This window comes from Oncorhynchus kisutch, linkage group LG24 (assembly GCF_002021735.2).
Source record: "Oncorhynchus kisutch isolate 150728-3 linkage group LG24, Okis_V2, whole genome shotgun sequence".
Lineage (NCBI taxonomy): Eukaryota > Metazoa > Chordata > Actinopteri > Salmoniformes > Salmonidae > Oncorhynchus > Oncorhynchus kisutch.
Window position 1 is genome coordinate 4,095,337 of NC_034197.2, and position 16,380 is coordinate 4,111,716.

A 16,380-nucleotide genomic window follows, 5' to 3' on the forward strand; every position below is an offset into this window, starting at 1 on the left:
TTTTAGTGTAATACTCACCCTTTATAACAGCTATTAAATCAAGAAATGTACATCGCACACTCATGGTTCTTATATCATTTGAAAGAACATAAATGTAAGATGAAATATATGCCTTCACAACTTCCCTAGGTCCACCCTACACACAAAATAATGTACAATTTAAACTTAAAAATAACGGAAATATACAAATGAATGTCCAAATTCATTTTCAACTCTTTTAAACACTATTCTTTGTCTTTAGCCACTAGATCAATAAAGTGTCATGCATAACCCCACCAAATGTTTTCAAGATTGGATGAATAATTCAAATCTTACAGCAATTTAGGTGGATAGTGTGCATGTCGAAATTCTGGGTGTTGTTGGCTAGCTTTTTTTTTAGTAGCGAAGCTAGCTAGCATTGAAATTCAAGACAACATGTGTATATGATAAAAGTGACGTTTTATACTGTTAAATAGCTTGAATCAGTGTGATTTTAATGATGTAAAGAGGATATGGCTACGATTTTAAATAAATTGTGGAAGTTCATTTTACATTCAATTTCGTTTTTTATTAGAGCCTTGAATGTGTACAGTGTAACTGCCAACAACAACAAGCTACTGTACATGGAGTCTGAGTGTAGTACCAACAACAACAAGCTACTGTACATGGAGTCTGAGTGTAGTACCAACAACAACAAGCTACTGTACATGGAGTCTGACTGTAGTACCAACAACAACAAGCTACTGTACATGGAGTCTGACTGTAGTGCCAACAACAACAAGCTACTGTACATGGAGTCTGAGTGTAGTACCAACAACAAGCTACTGTACATGGAGTCTGAGTGTAGTACCAACAACAACAAGCTACTGTACATGGAGTCTGACTGTAGTACCATCAACAACAAGCTACTGTACATGGAGTCTGACTGTAGTACCAACAACAAGCTACTGTACATGGAGTCTGACTGCAGTACCAACAACAACAAGCTACTGTACATGGAGTCTGACTGTAGTACCAACAACAACAAGCTACTGTACATGGAGTCTGGCTGTAGTACCAACAACAACAAGCTACTGTACATGGAGTCTGACTGTAGTACCAACAACAACAAGCTACTGTACATGGAGTCTGACTGTAGTACCAACAACAACAAGCTACTGTACATGGAGTCTGACTGTAGTACCAACAACAAGCTACTGTACATGGAGTCGGACTGTAGTATCAACAACAAGCTACTGTACATGGAGTCTGACTGTAGTACCAACAACAAGCTACTGTACATGGAGTCTGACTGTAGTACCAACAACAACAAGCTACTGTACATGGAGTCTGACTGTAGTACCAACAACAACAAGCTACTGTACATGGAGTCTGACTGCAGTGCCAACAACAAGCTACTGTACATGGAGTCTGACTGTAATACCAACAACAAGCTACTGTACATGGAGTCTGACTGTAGTACCAACAACAACAAGCTACTGTACATGGAGTGACTGCAGTGCCAACAACAACAAGCTACTGTACATGGAGTCTGACTGTAGTACCAACAACAAGCTACTGTACATGGAGTCTGACTGTAGTACCAACAACAACAAGCTACTGTACATGGAGTCTGACTGCAGTGCCAACAACAAGCTACTGTACATGGAGTCTGACTGTAATACCAACAACAAGCTACTGTACATGGAGTCTGACTGTAGTACCAACAACAACAAGCTACTGTACATGGAGTCTGACTGCAGTGCCAACAACAAGCTACTGTACATGGAGTCTGACTGTAGTACCAACAACAAGCTACTGTACATGGAGTCTGACTGTAATACCAACAACAAGCTACTGTACATGGAGTCTGACTGTAGTACCAACAACAACAAGCTACTGTACATGGAGTCTGACTGTAGTACCAACAACAACAAGCTACTGTACATGGAGTGACTGCAGTGCCAACAACAACAAGCTACTGTACATGGAGTCTGACTGTAGTACCAACAACAAGCTACTGTACATGGAGTCTGACTGTAGTACCAACAACAACAAGCTACTGTACATGGAGTCTGACTGTAGTACCAACAACAAGCTACTGTACATGGAGTCTGACTGTAATACCAACAACAAGCTACTGTACATGGAGTCTGACTGTAGTACCAACAACAACAAGCTACTGTACATGGAGTCTGACTGTAGTACCAACAACAACAAGCTACTGTACATGGAGTCTGACTGCAGTGCCAACAACAACAAGCTACTGTACATGGAGTCTGACTGTAGTACCAACAACAACAAGCTACTGGTCATGGAGTCTGACTGCAGTGCCAACAACAACAAGCTACTGTACATGGAGTCTGACTGTAGTACCAACAACAACAAGCTACTGTACATGGAGTCTGACTGTAGTGCCAACAACAACAAGCTACTGTACATGGAGTCTGACTGCAGTGCCAACAACAACAAGCTACTGTACATGGAGTCTGACTGCAGTGCCAACAACAAGCTACTGTACATGCGTGAAACCTGTCTAGACAAAACACTGTCTTTTTTTCTGTCAGAAAATCTACATTCAAAAGTTTGTTTTATTTCAGTAAGAATGCCAAATATCATGGTATATCATTGTGTGTTGCATAATGTTCTTAAAATGTGTGCATGCTTTTCCCCTCCGACAAAACAACAGGGAGAGTGACACATATCAAAACTCAAATACACATGACCATCCTCGATGAAAGGTGGGTATTGAAGAGGGACGGACACTCTTCCATTCGCCTAATAACAACTTGACACTTTCCTCAATCACTCTACCACTTATCGGTTTCCAGGTCACGGAGGAGGACAGAAAAGGAGAATCTCCATAGGTGTTCTGACGCATGCTGGTGTGTCTGTATTGTCCCAGTCTGTCTGCTGCCAGTAAAAACCCAGTCTCTCCCTCTAGGGATCAATAATGTTTATTCATTTCATTCCCTTGAAAAAAGGTGTTGAGTGAGTCGCTATGCAGGGAATAAACATTGTGAATATTGTCCACCAGAGACAATAGAGCTGATGCATACTGTAACTGTACTCATTCCAAATAGGCCTGGACATACTGTCGCAATGCTCAGCCCAACAACAACATCAGTAAAACACGCTGGGCTTTGCACAGTCCAGCTCATTAGTGTTCATTTTTTTCTCAGGCTGTTTAATAAGCTATGTAAATAGACCACCCATCACCCACTCATTGACTTGAATGGGAATGCCTATTCAAGTAATTATATTTCTATGGATTGGGCATAGATGTTGAAGCCTTACATTATTGTGGCATAGAGACGCAGTACTTTATTTATACAGTATATTTACAGTAGGGTCCGAAAATATTGACAGCCTTTATAAAGATGAGCAAAAATGACTGTATCAAATAAATCAATTTAAATAAAGAGCTATATTGTATGCAAAAAAATGGGAAATTATATTATTTTATACAATTTCTCAGAGAAATACATTTTGTTTAACAAGTAATACTTATTTTCCTCAAAAAATGTACACTCTTAGAAAATATTGTGCAATCTAGAACCGAAAGGGTTCTTCGTCTGTCCCCATAGGAAAACCCTTTGAAGAACCCTTTTTGGTTCCAGGTAGAACCCTTTCCACAGTACCAAAAAGGGTTCTCCTATGGGGACAGCCGAATAACCATTTTGGAACCCTTTTTTTCTAAGAAACACATTTCAAAATCTACAAAGAAATTATTAATTGACCACAAAATCAACATATCGCAATGGCCATCTCAGTATCCAGACTTGAACATCTTTGAAAACCTGTGGTTTGAATGGAAGAGGGCAGTCCATAAGTGCATACTAAGGATATCAAGGATCTGGAAGGGTTCTGTATGGAGGAATGGTCTAAGATCCCACCCAATCTCATGAATCATTTAAGAAAAAGGCTCAGTGTCCTTATCCTCGCAGCGGGAGGGTGCTGGAGTATTGAAAACGGGGGATCATTTTGACGCCTATTTTTTTAAATTACTTGTTAAACAAAATCGATTTCTATGAGCAATTGTATTAGTATAAAATAATATATTCCCCCTAAATGTTTTGGCATACAATGTAGCTCAGTATTTGTATTATATATTTTGTGTTCCCCTGTCCCTGAACTGTGCCAACAACTAAACTGTCCGCCTGCCTCTTCAGCTCCGAATCTGTGAAGAGCCACCCCAGATATAATAAGGTAGGTGGTGAAGACCAACATCTGCTACAGAACCATCACAACCCCCTAAAACGCAACACTATCACTGACTGCATCTATCCCTTATACCCAGCCTTCATCTTAACTCTTCATAGTCCATGATATGGACAGACAGCTCCTCCAGGAATCTACTCAACTGTGAGTGTGTGTGTGTGTGTGTTGGGGGTGGGGTAGACTAATGGATTTCACTACAGCGACAAGAGGCAAAATCGAATCAAATCTAGTCTAACGAAACTCTGTTTTAATGTGGGCCGAGTGCTGATTGCACGGTGCGTACAGCAGACAAAAAGTGACGAGGTGAAAAGGAGAGGGAAGAAAGGGGAGACAAAGGAAGGTAGATGGGAGAGAGGATGGCGTCAAAGAGTTACGATATGAAATGATGGATATCTGCAGTCTAAACTGGGAGAGATGGAACGTGCACTAATGGGTCGTTGGGTCATCTACAGTCTACTGTGAAGTGTACAGAACACCACATCATTCTACAGGGTTGGGGTCACTTCCTGTTTGTTAACTTGGACATGGAATGTCTCCATGGGAATGCAACTCAATTGTATTCAACACATTTCACTGGAATGTCGATGACCCCAACCCTGATATTGTGGAATGGGGAAATAAATACGGCATATTTTCCAAGGTATTTTGTCAATCCGTTGGAAGCTTCAAGGCTATTCACAGCCCATGGAAGCCCGACTAATCAAAGGACACCATCAAATTAGGCACCAGTCTAGTGCATGTTGGACTTTCCTTCTCTCAGAGATAAACTGCTGCTCTCGGAAGTTGCAGCTGTTTGAATTGCTGCTAATGGAGCAATTAGGGACCAACTGGTCAAACTGGGGCAGATACACATTGTAAAGAAGACTCAACTTCAAGGAATCTGTAGGAAACTCTTCGTAATATAACTACACTGCACAGAAGAACTGGTATATTTGCTAAGAAGAAATTAGAGAATGATATTTTTTTTTTAAAGTGTTCCAGCCGTGTGTGTGTGTGTAGTGCAGTGTTTCTTGATCAATTCCCCTTGGGATCACACAAGCGGGTCTACGTTTTTGTTTTAGCCCAACAACACCTGATTCCACTGATCAAGGCACTCAATGATTCAGGTGGGTAGAGAAAACATTTGCACCCCCTTAAAAAAATGGTCCCTCAGGAAAGGACTGAGAATTGTATAATGAATAAATGTTTGGCATGACGTGAGACACTCATTTTTAGTGATAACAAGCAGACACGGCATGGCAAAGACATGCTGCAGTAGTACTGTAGCAAAGACTTCTACTAACAGCTGGAGGGAAATCTCAATGTTTGCCCAGAGACTGGCCACTTCAAACTAACCCTTTATTATTGGGTCCAGAGCCGTTGCCATGGAAACATGCTCAGGGTTACACAGTATGGGGAGATGTAAAAGAACATATAGACAATAAGACAGTCCAGCAGGATAAAATAGTCATACAAAATGCAGTCTTGTATGTCATTACTGTGCTTGACTAGCCTGCTGTGTACAGATGCCAGTCATGGGAGATATGACCAACAACAAAATTACATTTGGGAGCTACTGAAAATAAATACAGCAATTATAATGGCATTATCCTCGGCATGTCAACAAGGTCAAACCTAAATTCACACTTATTTTACTTGTCCTGTAATTGAGTGTAATTACGAGAGAACGTCAGAATCACTTGTGTGTAACAACGTGTCAGCTAATAAGGGAAACAATTACATCTCGGAATGAGAGAAATCACTTCGCCCCAAAAGGTCTGATTGAAACACACTAAAGTGGTTTGCTTGTTTGTTTGAGAACAACCTACTGGTATTCAACAAACGCAATTAATGACAAGAATCAGACCAAAAACAAATGCTTGCTTGAAAACGAATCAAAGTAATTACCCTGACAAAATTCCCAACAACAATAAAACAATTACCCAGACAAAATTCCCATTCCATCTCCTAACTTTTCTCCCATGATTTTAGTAAAACACATTACCCCATGACCTTGATTCATAACTACACTCTTCTGACTTCTACCCATCGTGTGAGGGCTTTACAACTGGTTAACATGGTTAAAATAGAAGCCAGACGACAGGTGATGGACACATAATCTGCCAGGAGGCAGCTGAGGATGAGGTAAGTTGGTGTCAACCTTAATGCTGCTAAACAAGCAGCGGCAGAAGGGCCCGGGTGCAACCACAGTGATGGCATGACCTGGTCGTCCAGCGCATCAGTGGGAGTACAGTCTGGGTAGAAGAAGTGGGCCAGGAGAGCCAACGGGGCGGAGTCACGTTGTCCTTCACTCACTCGGTCAGAGCACTAGGCTAAGCTTTAGGGGATTGTCTGGAGTCCATATGTCACACACCCACACACACAAGCGTGCACACACATACAGCAAACACACATACACACCTATAGACAGATGTTTCTGTAGTGAAGGTGTCTGTGTCACTGATGTAAAAAGCAGCAGACCAATAGGTCATTGGACACACAGTCCCACAGGCACACTCCAGTCATCCAGTAGAACAGTACCTAGTACCATGTCTCACCAGAGCTACATAACAAAATGTACCATTCCTACAACACATCCACAATCCAGATACACACACACACACACACACACACATACACACATACAGACATGCATGACCAAGTTCCCATTCCGTTTCAACAACAAATGTACTCCAGAACACTAGTTATTGTAATGGTCAATCTTTAACCTAGTCCAAATGCCATCCATCAATCCATCCTTACCCATGTCTCCCAGCCTCCACATGGAGGAGGACAGAATTCTGCTGCCAATACAGAAGAACTCCTCCACCAGGCAGGATAGGGAGGCCTGCTGCTGGCTCTTACACACAACACTCTCTCCCTCTTTCTTCTTCTCTTTCACCTTCTCGTCCCTATGGATGGGGGCCTGGTCCGTGGTAGGGCATGGCTCCTGGGCAGCCTCCGCGTACCGCATCAGCGCAGAGGACACGGGAAAGGACATGGGAAAAAGGCCACTTGTCATCACTGAGGCGCTCATGTCTGAAGGTTTGTGGGTGCACGCCGCCGGTTCCTTGTCTGCTTCTCTCAATTGCGAAAAGGAGATTGAATGCCCCGGCTACGTTTGCTCAGGTAGAGTTAGGTCTGTTTTCCCTCTGGCTGGCAAAGCCAATGCAAATGTGACATGGACATCTTAACGTATGCCTGAGGTCAAAGGGGGATATTTTTTGGATGCTTCTTCTGTCTTTGTTAGGGCTGATTAGTGTACAAAGTCCTTGGTAGACTGCTGAGAGTTAGTAATCACAATATCTGCTGATGGCTCCTTTCCAAAGCATTCTTTCAGATCTAGCCTTTTCAGTAGGCAGTTCTCTCGGTGGGAGAGCGAGAAGAAAATCCTCCTCTCCAAATGCTGTCAACAGTTAGTCAATAATCTGGCGCTGCTCACCACAGCAAACGACCTTCTCTTCTTCTCTCAGCTCGCATTCTCTTCAATATCCCTCCATCTCAGTTGACAACGAGGTACGCCTGTATCATATATCCTTTCTCTTCTTTCTTCAGCTAGAATTCAAAAGGCTACCTCTCAGTGTCAGTCGGGAGCGTAAATCCTTCGGAATCTCTAATCCAGGTCGGGGGGGATTTACTTAACGTGTGGCGAGAAAGAGAGAGAGACACAGAGCGAGACACAGAGAGAGAGAGAGAGTAACGCACTGAGAATGAGCCAGGCACCCTAATAGAGATGTAACAAGTCTTGTTTTTCCTTCTCACCAATTAAAAATTATTTTTTTCATGCATGAAAGTGTCTCCTGTGGGGCTACCAGAGGGTATCAAAATGACAACACACACAAGTCTGTGCACACAAACTCGCTTTCCCCGGCTGAGGGGAAAGTTTGAGAGACCTCAATCTCCAGTTACGTTCCATGGAGAGGAAAAATTATCTCCCTCTCTATTCTGACCACCTGTATAATCTGGGTCCGGTTTGAATACATACAAACACTCCATTTTGGCTAATTGAATGGCCTGCTGATATAGGTGTACGAAGATATGATTAGCTACTAGTGTGTTTTTGGCAGAGGTGCATATAAAACGACTTAAGCGCTGCAAAATCAAGTGGGAGGGTGAAAGAGGGGGTGCAAAGCCTTAAATCTGACAAAGCAAACACTGCAATACTGTCACACCTTCACTGTAAAAATAGAGACAGAGTTGGAATCCTCTTCCATTGTTATATAAGAAATCCCACAGTCCTTCTTAGTTAGAATTAAGAAACAGAAGACAAGTTGAATATTGAAGTGTTGTTTTGTAATCAAAATGCCTCCGTTAATCCTCAGCTAGCAGTCCAATGCAATTTTTATTTGGGTGGTTACAAGTGGGGGGAAAAATGTGGTTTCTGCTGGCAGAGATCCTTGGTTCATGCCTGTCAGGGACAGAGCCATTTTAAGATGATGGAATTTAATAGCTTATAACGCACGCACATTAACATCTCATCCTACAAGGGGAATTGAGGACATGTTCTCATGAATTCGCTCTTGATATAGCAGCAGTATCGTCCAGTATCGCTAAGTCATTCCCTTGCCATATATTAATCCAAATATAATTTCTGAAATATCCCTTTCACAAATCTCAGCAATGTAAATCAAATTAAAAAAAACTACGAATCCGATAGGACAAGAGTCCTCTCACAGTCCCATCACAAGTCAGACTGTTGAATAAAATTCATTTGAATGTACTTTACCTGTTGTCTGCTGATTTTGACCTTATGTAGGAGGTAATATCCACAAAATATCCACAGAGTAGTGTCATTAACTAGACTTTCAGTACGCTGGTCTGTATGTCTGTTTGTATTTCCAGTTTGTATTTTCAGTGCGGATGCACTTTGCAAACGACTTGCACAATGTGTCAACAAGGGCCAAGCTTAAATGAAGCACAGACCAAACATTGTCCCACGCAATCAGCTGGAAAATGTTCACAAGAACATTCGGTTACATTCGGCTATTGTTTACAGATTGTACATCACGTGAAATTATCAGGAGATGGAAAAAACAGGCAACAGAACTTACTGGCGTCGCACACTTTCCTGTGGTTACCCTATCTGCACTTCCTCCCACTGAAAGGACCAACGGCACAGACAATCGGTAAAGTACGTTTAAATATGTGACTCATTTCAAGAAACGAGGCGTATGTCACACGTCACTACTTCACAGGAGAGCCATCTTAACGTACACTTTTATTTTTGGGGCAGAAATGCCTTCTGAAACGTGAATTTTCATGTGCTTGAATAACAAACTTGTATGCCATCTGTAAATACTAATACAATGGTTCAATTACGAGCCAAGTTGGTTTGGCCATGGAAAAAGACAAGAACCTTCCCGCTAGCCACGATTGGCTGAGATAATGGATGGGTCGGACATGCCGAAAGATGACTTCAGATTGGTCTGCCATGTAGCATGCTTCTGTCAATAACATGGCTAACTAACATTACGTGTATGATCTGTGTAGTAATATTATTTGTATCTAAGAAAGCCATTTGCATTGCTAGTTATAGCCTAATGTTAGATAGCTAGCTAACATTGAACCTAGTTGGTTAGTTTTAGCTACCTGCAGATTCATGCATATTATTTGTATCTAAGAAAGCCATTTGCATTGCTAGTTATAGCCTAATGTTAGATAGCTAGCTAACATTGAACCTAGTTGGTTAGTTTTAGCTACCTGCAGATTCATGCATTGTGGCTAGCTATGACAATCAGTTTGAATTGCTAGTAGTTTTGGTTGGGATTATTGCTGTGTTCAAAACAACTGGGAACTCGGAAAGCTCCAACTTCCGACTTCAGTGCATTCAAAAGAACTGGGAACTCTGAAAAAAACTAGCACCAACTGGGAAAAATCGTTCTGAACAGCCATCCAACTCGGGAACTCTGGCCTCTTTCTAGAGCCCAGACTTTCCGGCCTGAAGATCACTGACGTCATGATTTCACTAGTATTTTTCCAAGTTTGCAGTTGTCTTGAAATCACCATTAGGTTAATTGTTTAGCTAGCTAACTAGCTAGCTACCTACAGTACATGTCTAAACAAAAGACTCAACTTTGCTAAATGATTACATGACCCATCAAGTGGGGAGGACATTACGGCCATCTATTGTATTTCATGAACATGTGTACATGTCTAGACAATAGTGACCCATCCACATAGCTAGATTTGACTGTGGGGTGGTTATAGCATTTCTTTCACATGACCCATCAATCAAGACAAGTGTGTCTGGGTAAGAATCATATCATGTAAAATAATTATACAATATTTATCTGGACACTTTCTATATTGCTACTATGCAAGTAACCATTCCACTGCACTGTTTATAAATGTTGTATCCTATGCATGAAGGTTTCCAAGAACACAGTGTCCTCCATCATTCTTAAATGGAAGAAGTATGGAATCACCAAGACTCTACCGAGAGCTGGCCTCCCATCCAAAATGAGCAATTGGGGGAGAAGGGCCTTGATGGTCACTCTGATAGAGCTCCAGAGATCCTCTGTGGAGATGGGATAACCTTCCAGATGGACAACCATCTATCCAGCACTCCACTAATCAGGCCTTTATGGTAGAGTGGCCAGGCGGAAGCCACTCCTCAGTAAAAGGCACATGACAGCTGCTTGGAGCTTGGCAAAAGGCACCTAAAGACTCTCAGACCATGAGAAACAAGATTATGTGGTCTGTTGAAACCAAGATTGAACTCTTTGGCCTGAATGCCAAGCATCACGTCTGGAGGAAACTTGGCACCATCCCTACTGTGAAGCATGGTGGTGGCAGCATCATGCTCTGGGGATGTTTTTCAGCAGCAGGGACTGGGAGACTAGTTAGGATCGAGGGAAAGATGAACGGAGCAAAGTACAGAGAGAGATCCTTGACGAAAACCTGCTCCAGAGCGCTCAGGACCTCAGACTGGGGCGAAGGTTCACCTTTCAACAGGACAATGACCCTAAGCACACAGCCAAGACAATGCAGGGGTGGCTTTGGGACAAGTCTCTGAAAGTCCTTAAGTGGCCCAGCCAGAACCCAGACTTGAACCCAATCGAACATCTCTGGAGAGTCCTGAAAATAGCTGTGCAGTGACGCTCCCCATTCAACCTGACAGAGCTTGAGAGGATCTGCAGAGAGGAATGGGAGAAACCCCCCAAATATAGGTGTGCCAAGCTTGTAGCGTCATACCCAAGAAGACTCGAGGCTGTAATTGCTGCCAAAGGTGCTTCAGCAAAGTACTGAGTAAAGGGTCTGAAAACGTATGTAAATGTGATATTTCCGGGTTTTTATATATTTAAAAACAAATCTGTTTTTGCCTTGTCATTATGGGGTACTGTGTGAAAATTGATTAGGGAAAAAAGCTATTTAATCAATTTTAGAATAAGGCTGTAGTGTAACAAAATGTGGGAAAAGACAAGGGATCTGAATGCACTTTCTGAATGCACTGTAGGCCAAGGACTAGATATTTGTATTTTTGCTACTACTTTCACCACTTTTACTCTTGAAAGTCTTGGTTGTTTGCTACTACCTTACTCACTCTGTTTAGAGTGTGAATCCTGTGAATCCTTAAAGTGATGGGTGGGGCTAAGGGGTTGTGAACGATGCTGAATGGGTGTAAACAAAGAAGAGCTCTCCAATAGGTGTACCAAAATATTCAAGGGCCATTTTCTCAAAAGTGGGGTTACAAATGTATCAACCTTTGAAGCAGAATTACTTTCCCATTGTTCCTCAACTGTAGTGTATGATGTACCATTTTCTATCCTTTTATCCAATGTAAATAACACAAGTTACAATTGATCCCCACAAAAAAGGCAGCTCACCAGACAACTTGAAACTAGCTTATTGGCTTGAGAACGAGATTTGAAGGGAAATTCTGTTTGACCTGTTTAATTAGCTTCGACCGCAACTGGATTCTGGCGGTAATTTGGGCTGATATAGAGATCCAATCCCTGCTGTAGTATTGTATAGGCACACTCACAGCCTGGATGGACTATAGTAGGCCTGACCGAACGGGGCATTTCAGCACCAAGGCTAGCACAACAGCAGTATCCAGCTTGTTCACACAGTACTAGCTTCAGCTTTTGTTCCAAGAGCCTCAGAACAGCTTCCTTTCCATGCTTCCTTTGCTACAGACAGATCGTCGTCTGTAACCAGATCTTAACATGACTTGATGGGTTACATCATTTTTGGTTTTAGCCCAGCACGACCAGAACTGATTCAACGTGTCAGATCACCATCAACCTTGATTCAGTAGATCAGGCGTGTTATTGATGGGCTACATCAAAACGTGCATTCCCAGGAGGGCTTCTGTGATTGAGAAACACTGATATCAGCATCAGCTGTTCCAGAAGAGGCTCATGATGCTCCAACTAAAGACTCCCTGAGTGACCTCAACACACGAAAGAAACTCAAATATATTTTAAGACAGAGGAGTTTAAACTGCCATGTGTACCCCCCCCCCTGATATGGAGTCGGTTGGACTTGGCATTGCGGTGTGGAGAATGACAGTGAGATATCAATGAGTCGTATGGAACCCAGCCTGTCAATAGAATTATTGTGACGTTGAATTGTTCAACGTTCAATTAAAACAGTGGCGTTATAGCTGTGGGCTGCATTCTAACATTTGTGGGGATGGAGTACTGGGCTGTATTTTCTATTGCAAAGCACATAGCAAAACATGGTGATTTGTTGCAACGGGGGAAAAAAATGTGAGTTTCTTATTGGACAAGTTCAGGTAGTCCCTCCCTGTTTCAGTCCGTTGTATTCCGTTTGGTGCCTAATGAATATGACCCTGGTTAGGATGCAACATGTCTTTAAAAACAGACATACACTATGCAAAAAATAAATGTTACTCAGTAGGATCATCCATTTAATGTGTTAAACTATGTGGACAGATTGATAGGCTGAGTTGTGAATGGATCTCTCTCTCTCGCTCGCTCGCCCTCTCTCTCTCGCCCTCTCTCTCGCTCGCCCTCTCGCCCCCTCTCTCTCGCCCTCGCCCTCTCTCTCGCTCGCCCTCGCCCTCTCTCTCGCCCTCTCTCTCGCTCGCCCTCGCCCTCTCTCTCGCTCGCCCTCTCTCTCTCTCGCCCTCTCTCTCTCTCTCCTCGCTCTCTCTCTCGCTCTCTCTCTCTCGCTCCTCGCTCTCCTCTCTCTCTCTCTCTCTCGCTCGCCCTCTCTCTCTCTCTCTCGCCCTCTCTCTCTCTCTCTCGCCCTCTCTCTCTCTCTCTCGCCCCTCCCTCTCTCTCTCTCGCCCTCGCCCCTCTCTCTCTCTTGCCCTCGCCCTCTCTCGCCTCTCTCTCTCTCGCTCGCTCGCCCCCTCTCTCTCTCTCTCTCTCTTCTCGCTCGCTCGCCCTCTCTCTCTCTCGCCCGCCCTCCTCTCTCTCTTGCTCGCTCGCCCTCTCTCTCCTCGCCCTTCCCTCTCTCTCTCTCGCCCTCGCGCTCGCCCTATCTCTCTCGCCTCCCCTCCCTCTCTCTCTCTCGCCCTTCGACCCCTCTCTCCTCGCCCCTCTCTCTCTTGCCCTCCCTCTCTCTCTCTCGCCCTCCGCCCTCTCTCTCGCTCGCCCTCTCTCTCTCTCTCTCTCTCGCCTGCCCCTCTCTCTCTCGCCCTCTCTCGCTCGCCCTCTCTCTCGCTCGCCCTCTTCTCCTCGCTGCCCCTCCCTCTCTCTCTCTCTCTCTCTCGCCCTTCTCTCCTCTCTCTCTCGCGCCCCTCTCTCTCTCTCTCTTTCTCGCCCCCTCTCTTCTCTCGCTCGCACCTCTCTCTCTCGCTCGCCCTCTCTCTCTCGCTCGCCCTCCCTCCTCCTCTCTCTCGCCCCTCTCTGCCTCTCGCTCGCCCCCTCTTCCTCTTTTTCCCCTCTCCTCTCTCTTCGCTCCGCACTCGCCCTCGCCCTCTCGCCCTCTCTCTCTCTAGACCTCGCCCCTCTCGTCTCTCGCCCTCTCTCTCTCTCCTCGCCTCTCTCTCTCTCTCTCGCTCGCCTCTCTTCTCTCTCGCTCGCTCGCCCTCTCCTCTCTCCTCTCTTCTCTCTCGCCCCCCCGCCCTCTTCTCTCTCGCTCGCTCGCCTCTCTCTCGCCCCTCCCTCTCCTCTCTCGCCCCTCGCCCTCTCCCTCTCTCTCTCTCCTCGCCTCGCCCTCTCTCGCTCGCCCCTCTCTCTCTCTCTCGCTCGCCCTTCTCTCTCTCGCTCGCCCTCTCTCTCTCTCTCGCTCGCCCTCTCTCTCGCCCTCTCTCTCTCGCTCGCCCTCTCTCTCGCTCGCCCTTCTCTCTTCTCGCTCGCCCTCTCTCCCCTCTCTCTCGCCGCCCTCTCTCTCTCTCGCCCTCTCCTCTCTCGCCCCTCACCTCTCTCTCTCTCCCTCTCTCTCGCCCCCTCTCTCTCTCTCGCTCCCCCTCTCTCTCTCTCTCTCGCCCTCTCTCTCTCTCTCTCTCTCTCTCGCCCTCCCTCTCTCTCTCTCGCCCTCTCCTCTCTCTTCGCTCACACTCTCTCTCTCGCTCGCCCTCCTCTCTCTCTCTCTCGCCCCTCCCTCTCTCTCTCTCTCGCCCCCCTCGCCCCTCTCTCTCTCTCGCCCTCCGCCCTCCTCTCTCTCTCTCGCCCTCTCTCTCTCTCTCTCGCTCGCTCGCCCTCTCTCTCTCTCTTTCGCTCGCTCGCCCTCTCTCTCTCTCGCCCGCCCTCTCTCTCTTTGCTCGCTCGCCCCTCTCTCTCGCCCTCCCTCTCTCTCTCGCCCTCGCCCTCTCTCTCTCTCTCGCTTCGCCCCCTCTCCTCTCTCTCTCTCTCGCTCGCTCGCCCTCTCTCTCGCTCGCCCTCTCTCTCTCTCGCTCGCTCGCCCCTCTCTCTCGCTCGCCCTCTCTCTCTCTCTCTCTCGCTCGCCCTCTCTCTCTCTCTCGCTCGCCCTCTCTCTCTCTTCGCTCGCCCTCTCTCTCTCTCGCTCGCCCTCTCTCTCGCTCGCCCTCTCTCTCGCTCGCCCTCTCTCTCTCTCGCTCGCTCGCCCTCTCTCTCTCGCCCTCTCTCTCTCGCTTCGCTCGCCCCTCTCTCTCTCTCGCTCGCCCTCTCTCTCTCGCTCGCCCCTCTCTCTCTCGCTCGCCCTCTCTCTCTCTCGCTCGCCCTCTCTCTCTCTCTCTCTCTCGCCTCGCCCTCGCTCGCCCCTCTCTCTCTCTCGCTCGCCCTCTCTCTCTCTCGCTCGCCCTTTCGCCCTCTCTCTCGCCCTCTCTCTCTCGCTCGCCCTCGCCTCTCTCTCTGCTCGCCCTCTCTCTCTCTCTCTCGCTCGCCCTCTCTCTCTCTCGCTCGCCCTCTCTCTCTCTCGCTCGCCCTCTCTCTCTCGCTCGCCCTCTCTCTCTCTCGCTCGCCCTCTCTCTCTCGCTCGCCCTCTCTCTCTCTCTCGCCCCTCCTCCTCTCTCTCTCTCTCTCTCGCTCGCCCTCCCTCTTCTCTCTCTCGCCCTCGCCCTCTCTCTCTCTCGCCCTCGCCCTCTCTCTCTCCTCGCCCTCCTCGCCCCTCTCTCTCTCTCGCTCGCTCGCCCTCTCTCTCTCGCTCGCTCGCCCTCCTCTCTCTCTCGCCCGCCCTCTCTCTCTCTCGCTCGCTCGCCCTCTCTCTCTCGCCCCTCCCTCTCTCTCTCTCGCCCTCGCCCTCTCTCTCGCCCTCTCTCGCTCGCCCTCTCTCGCTCGCCCTCTCTCGCTCGCCCTCTTCTCGCTCGCCCTCTCTCTCGCCCTCTCTCGCTCGCCCTCTCTCGCTCGCCCTCTCTCGCTCGCCCTCTCTCTCGCCCTCTCTCGCTCGCCCCTCTCTCGCTCGCCCTCTCTCGCTCGCCCTCTCTCGCCCTCTCTCTCTCGCTCGCCCTCTCTCTCTCTCTCTCGCCCTCTCTCTCTCTCTCTCTCTCTCGCCCCGCCCTCTCTCTCTCTTGCCCTCGCCCTCTCTCTCTCTCGCCCTCTCTCTCGCTCGCCCTCTCTCTCGCTCGCCCTCTCTCTCTCTCGCCCTCTCTCTCTATCGCCCTCGCCCTCTCTCTCTTGCCCTCGCCCTCTCTCTCTCGCCCTCTCTCGCTCGCCCTCTCTCGCTCGCCCTCTCTCGCTCGCCCTCTCTCTCGCTCGCCCTCTCTCGCTCGCCCCCTCTCTCGCTCGCCCTCTCTCTCGCTCGCCTCTCTCGCTCGCCCTCTCTCGCTCGCCCTCTCTCGCTCGCCCTCTCTCGCTCGCCCTCTCTCGCTTCGCTCGCCCTCTCTCGCTCGCCCTCTCTCGCTCGCCC

General features: G+C 47.0%; 1 protein-coding gene across 7 annotated transcripts in view; it reads right to left on the bottom strand.

The window, feature by feature from the left end:
* The window catches only part of plch2a (phospholipase C, eta 2a), a 194,846-nt gene that overhangs the window by 78,735 nt on the left and 99,731 nt on the right, over positions 1 to 16,380 (bottom strand). The window contains exon 1 of one of the 7 annotated variants that reach the window (XM_031803787.1): positions 6,922 to 7,793. The exons of 5 other annotated variants lie outside the window; for them this stretch is intronic. In XM_031803787.1, the coding sequence (XP_031659647.1) occupies positions 6,922 to 7,195 (274 nt within the window). In that variant the 5' untranslated portion in view covers positions 7,196 to 7,793. Of the gene's footprint in view, positions 1 to 6,921; positions 7,794 to 16,380 lie in introns of those variants that run through there. One more of the 7 variants, XM_031803782.1, reaches the window with a different exon arrangement.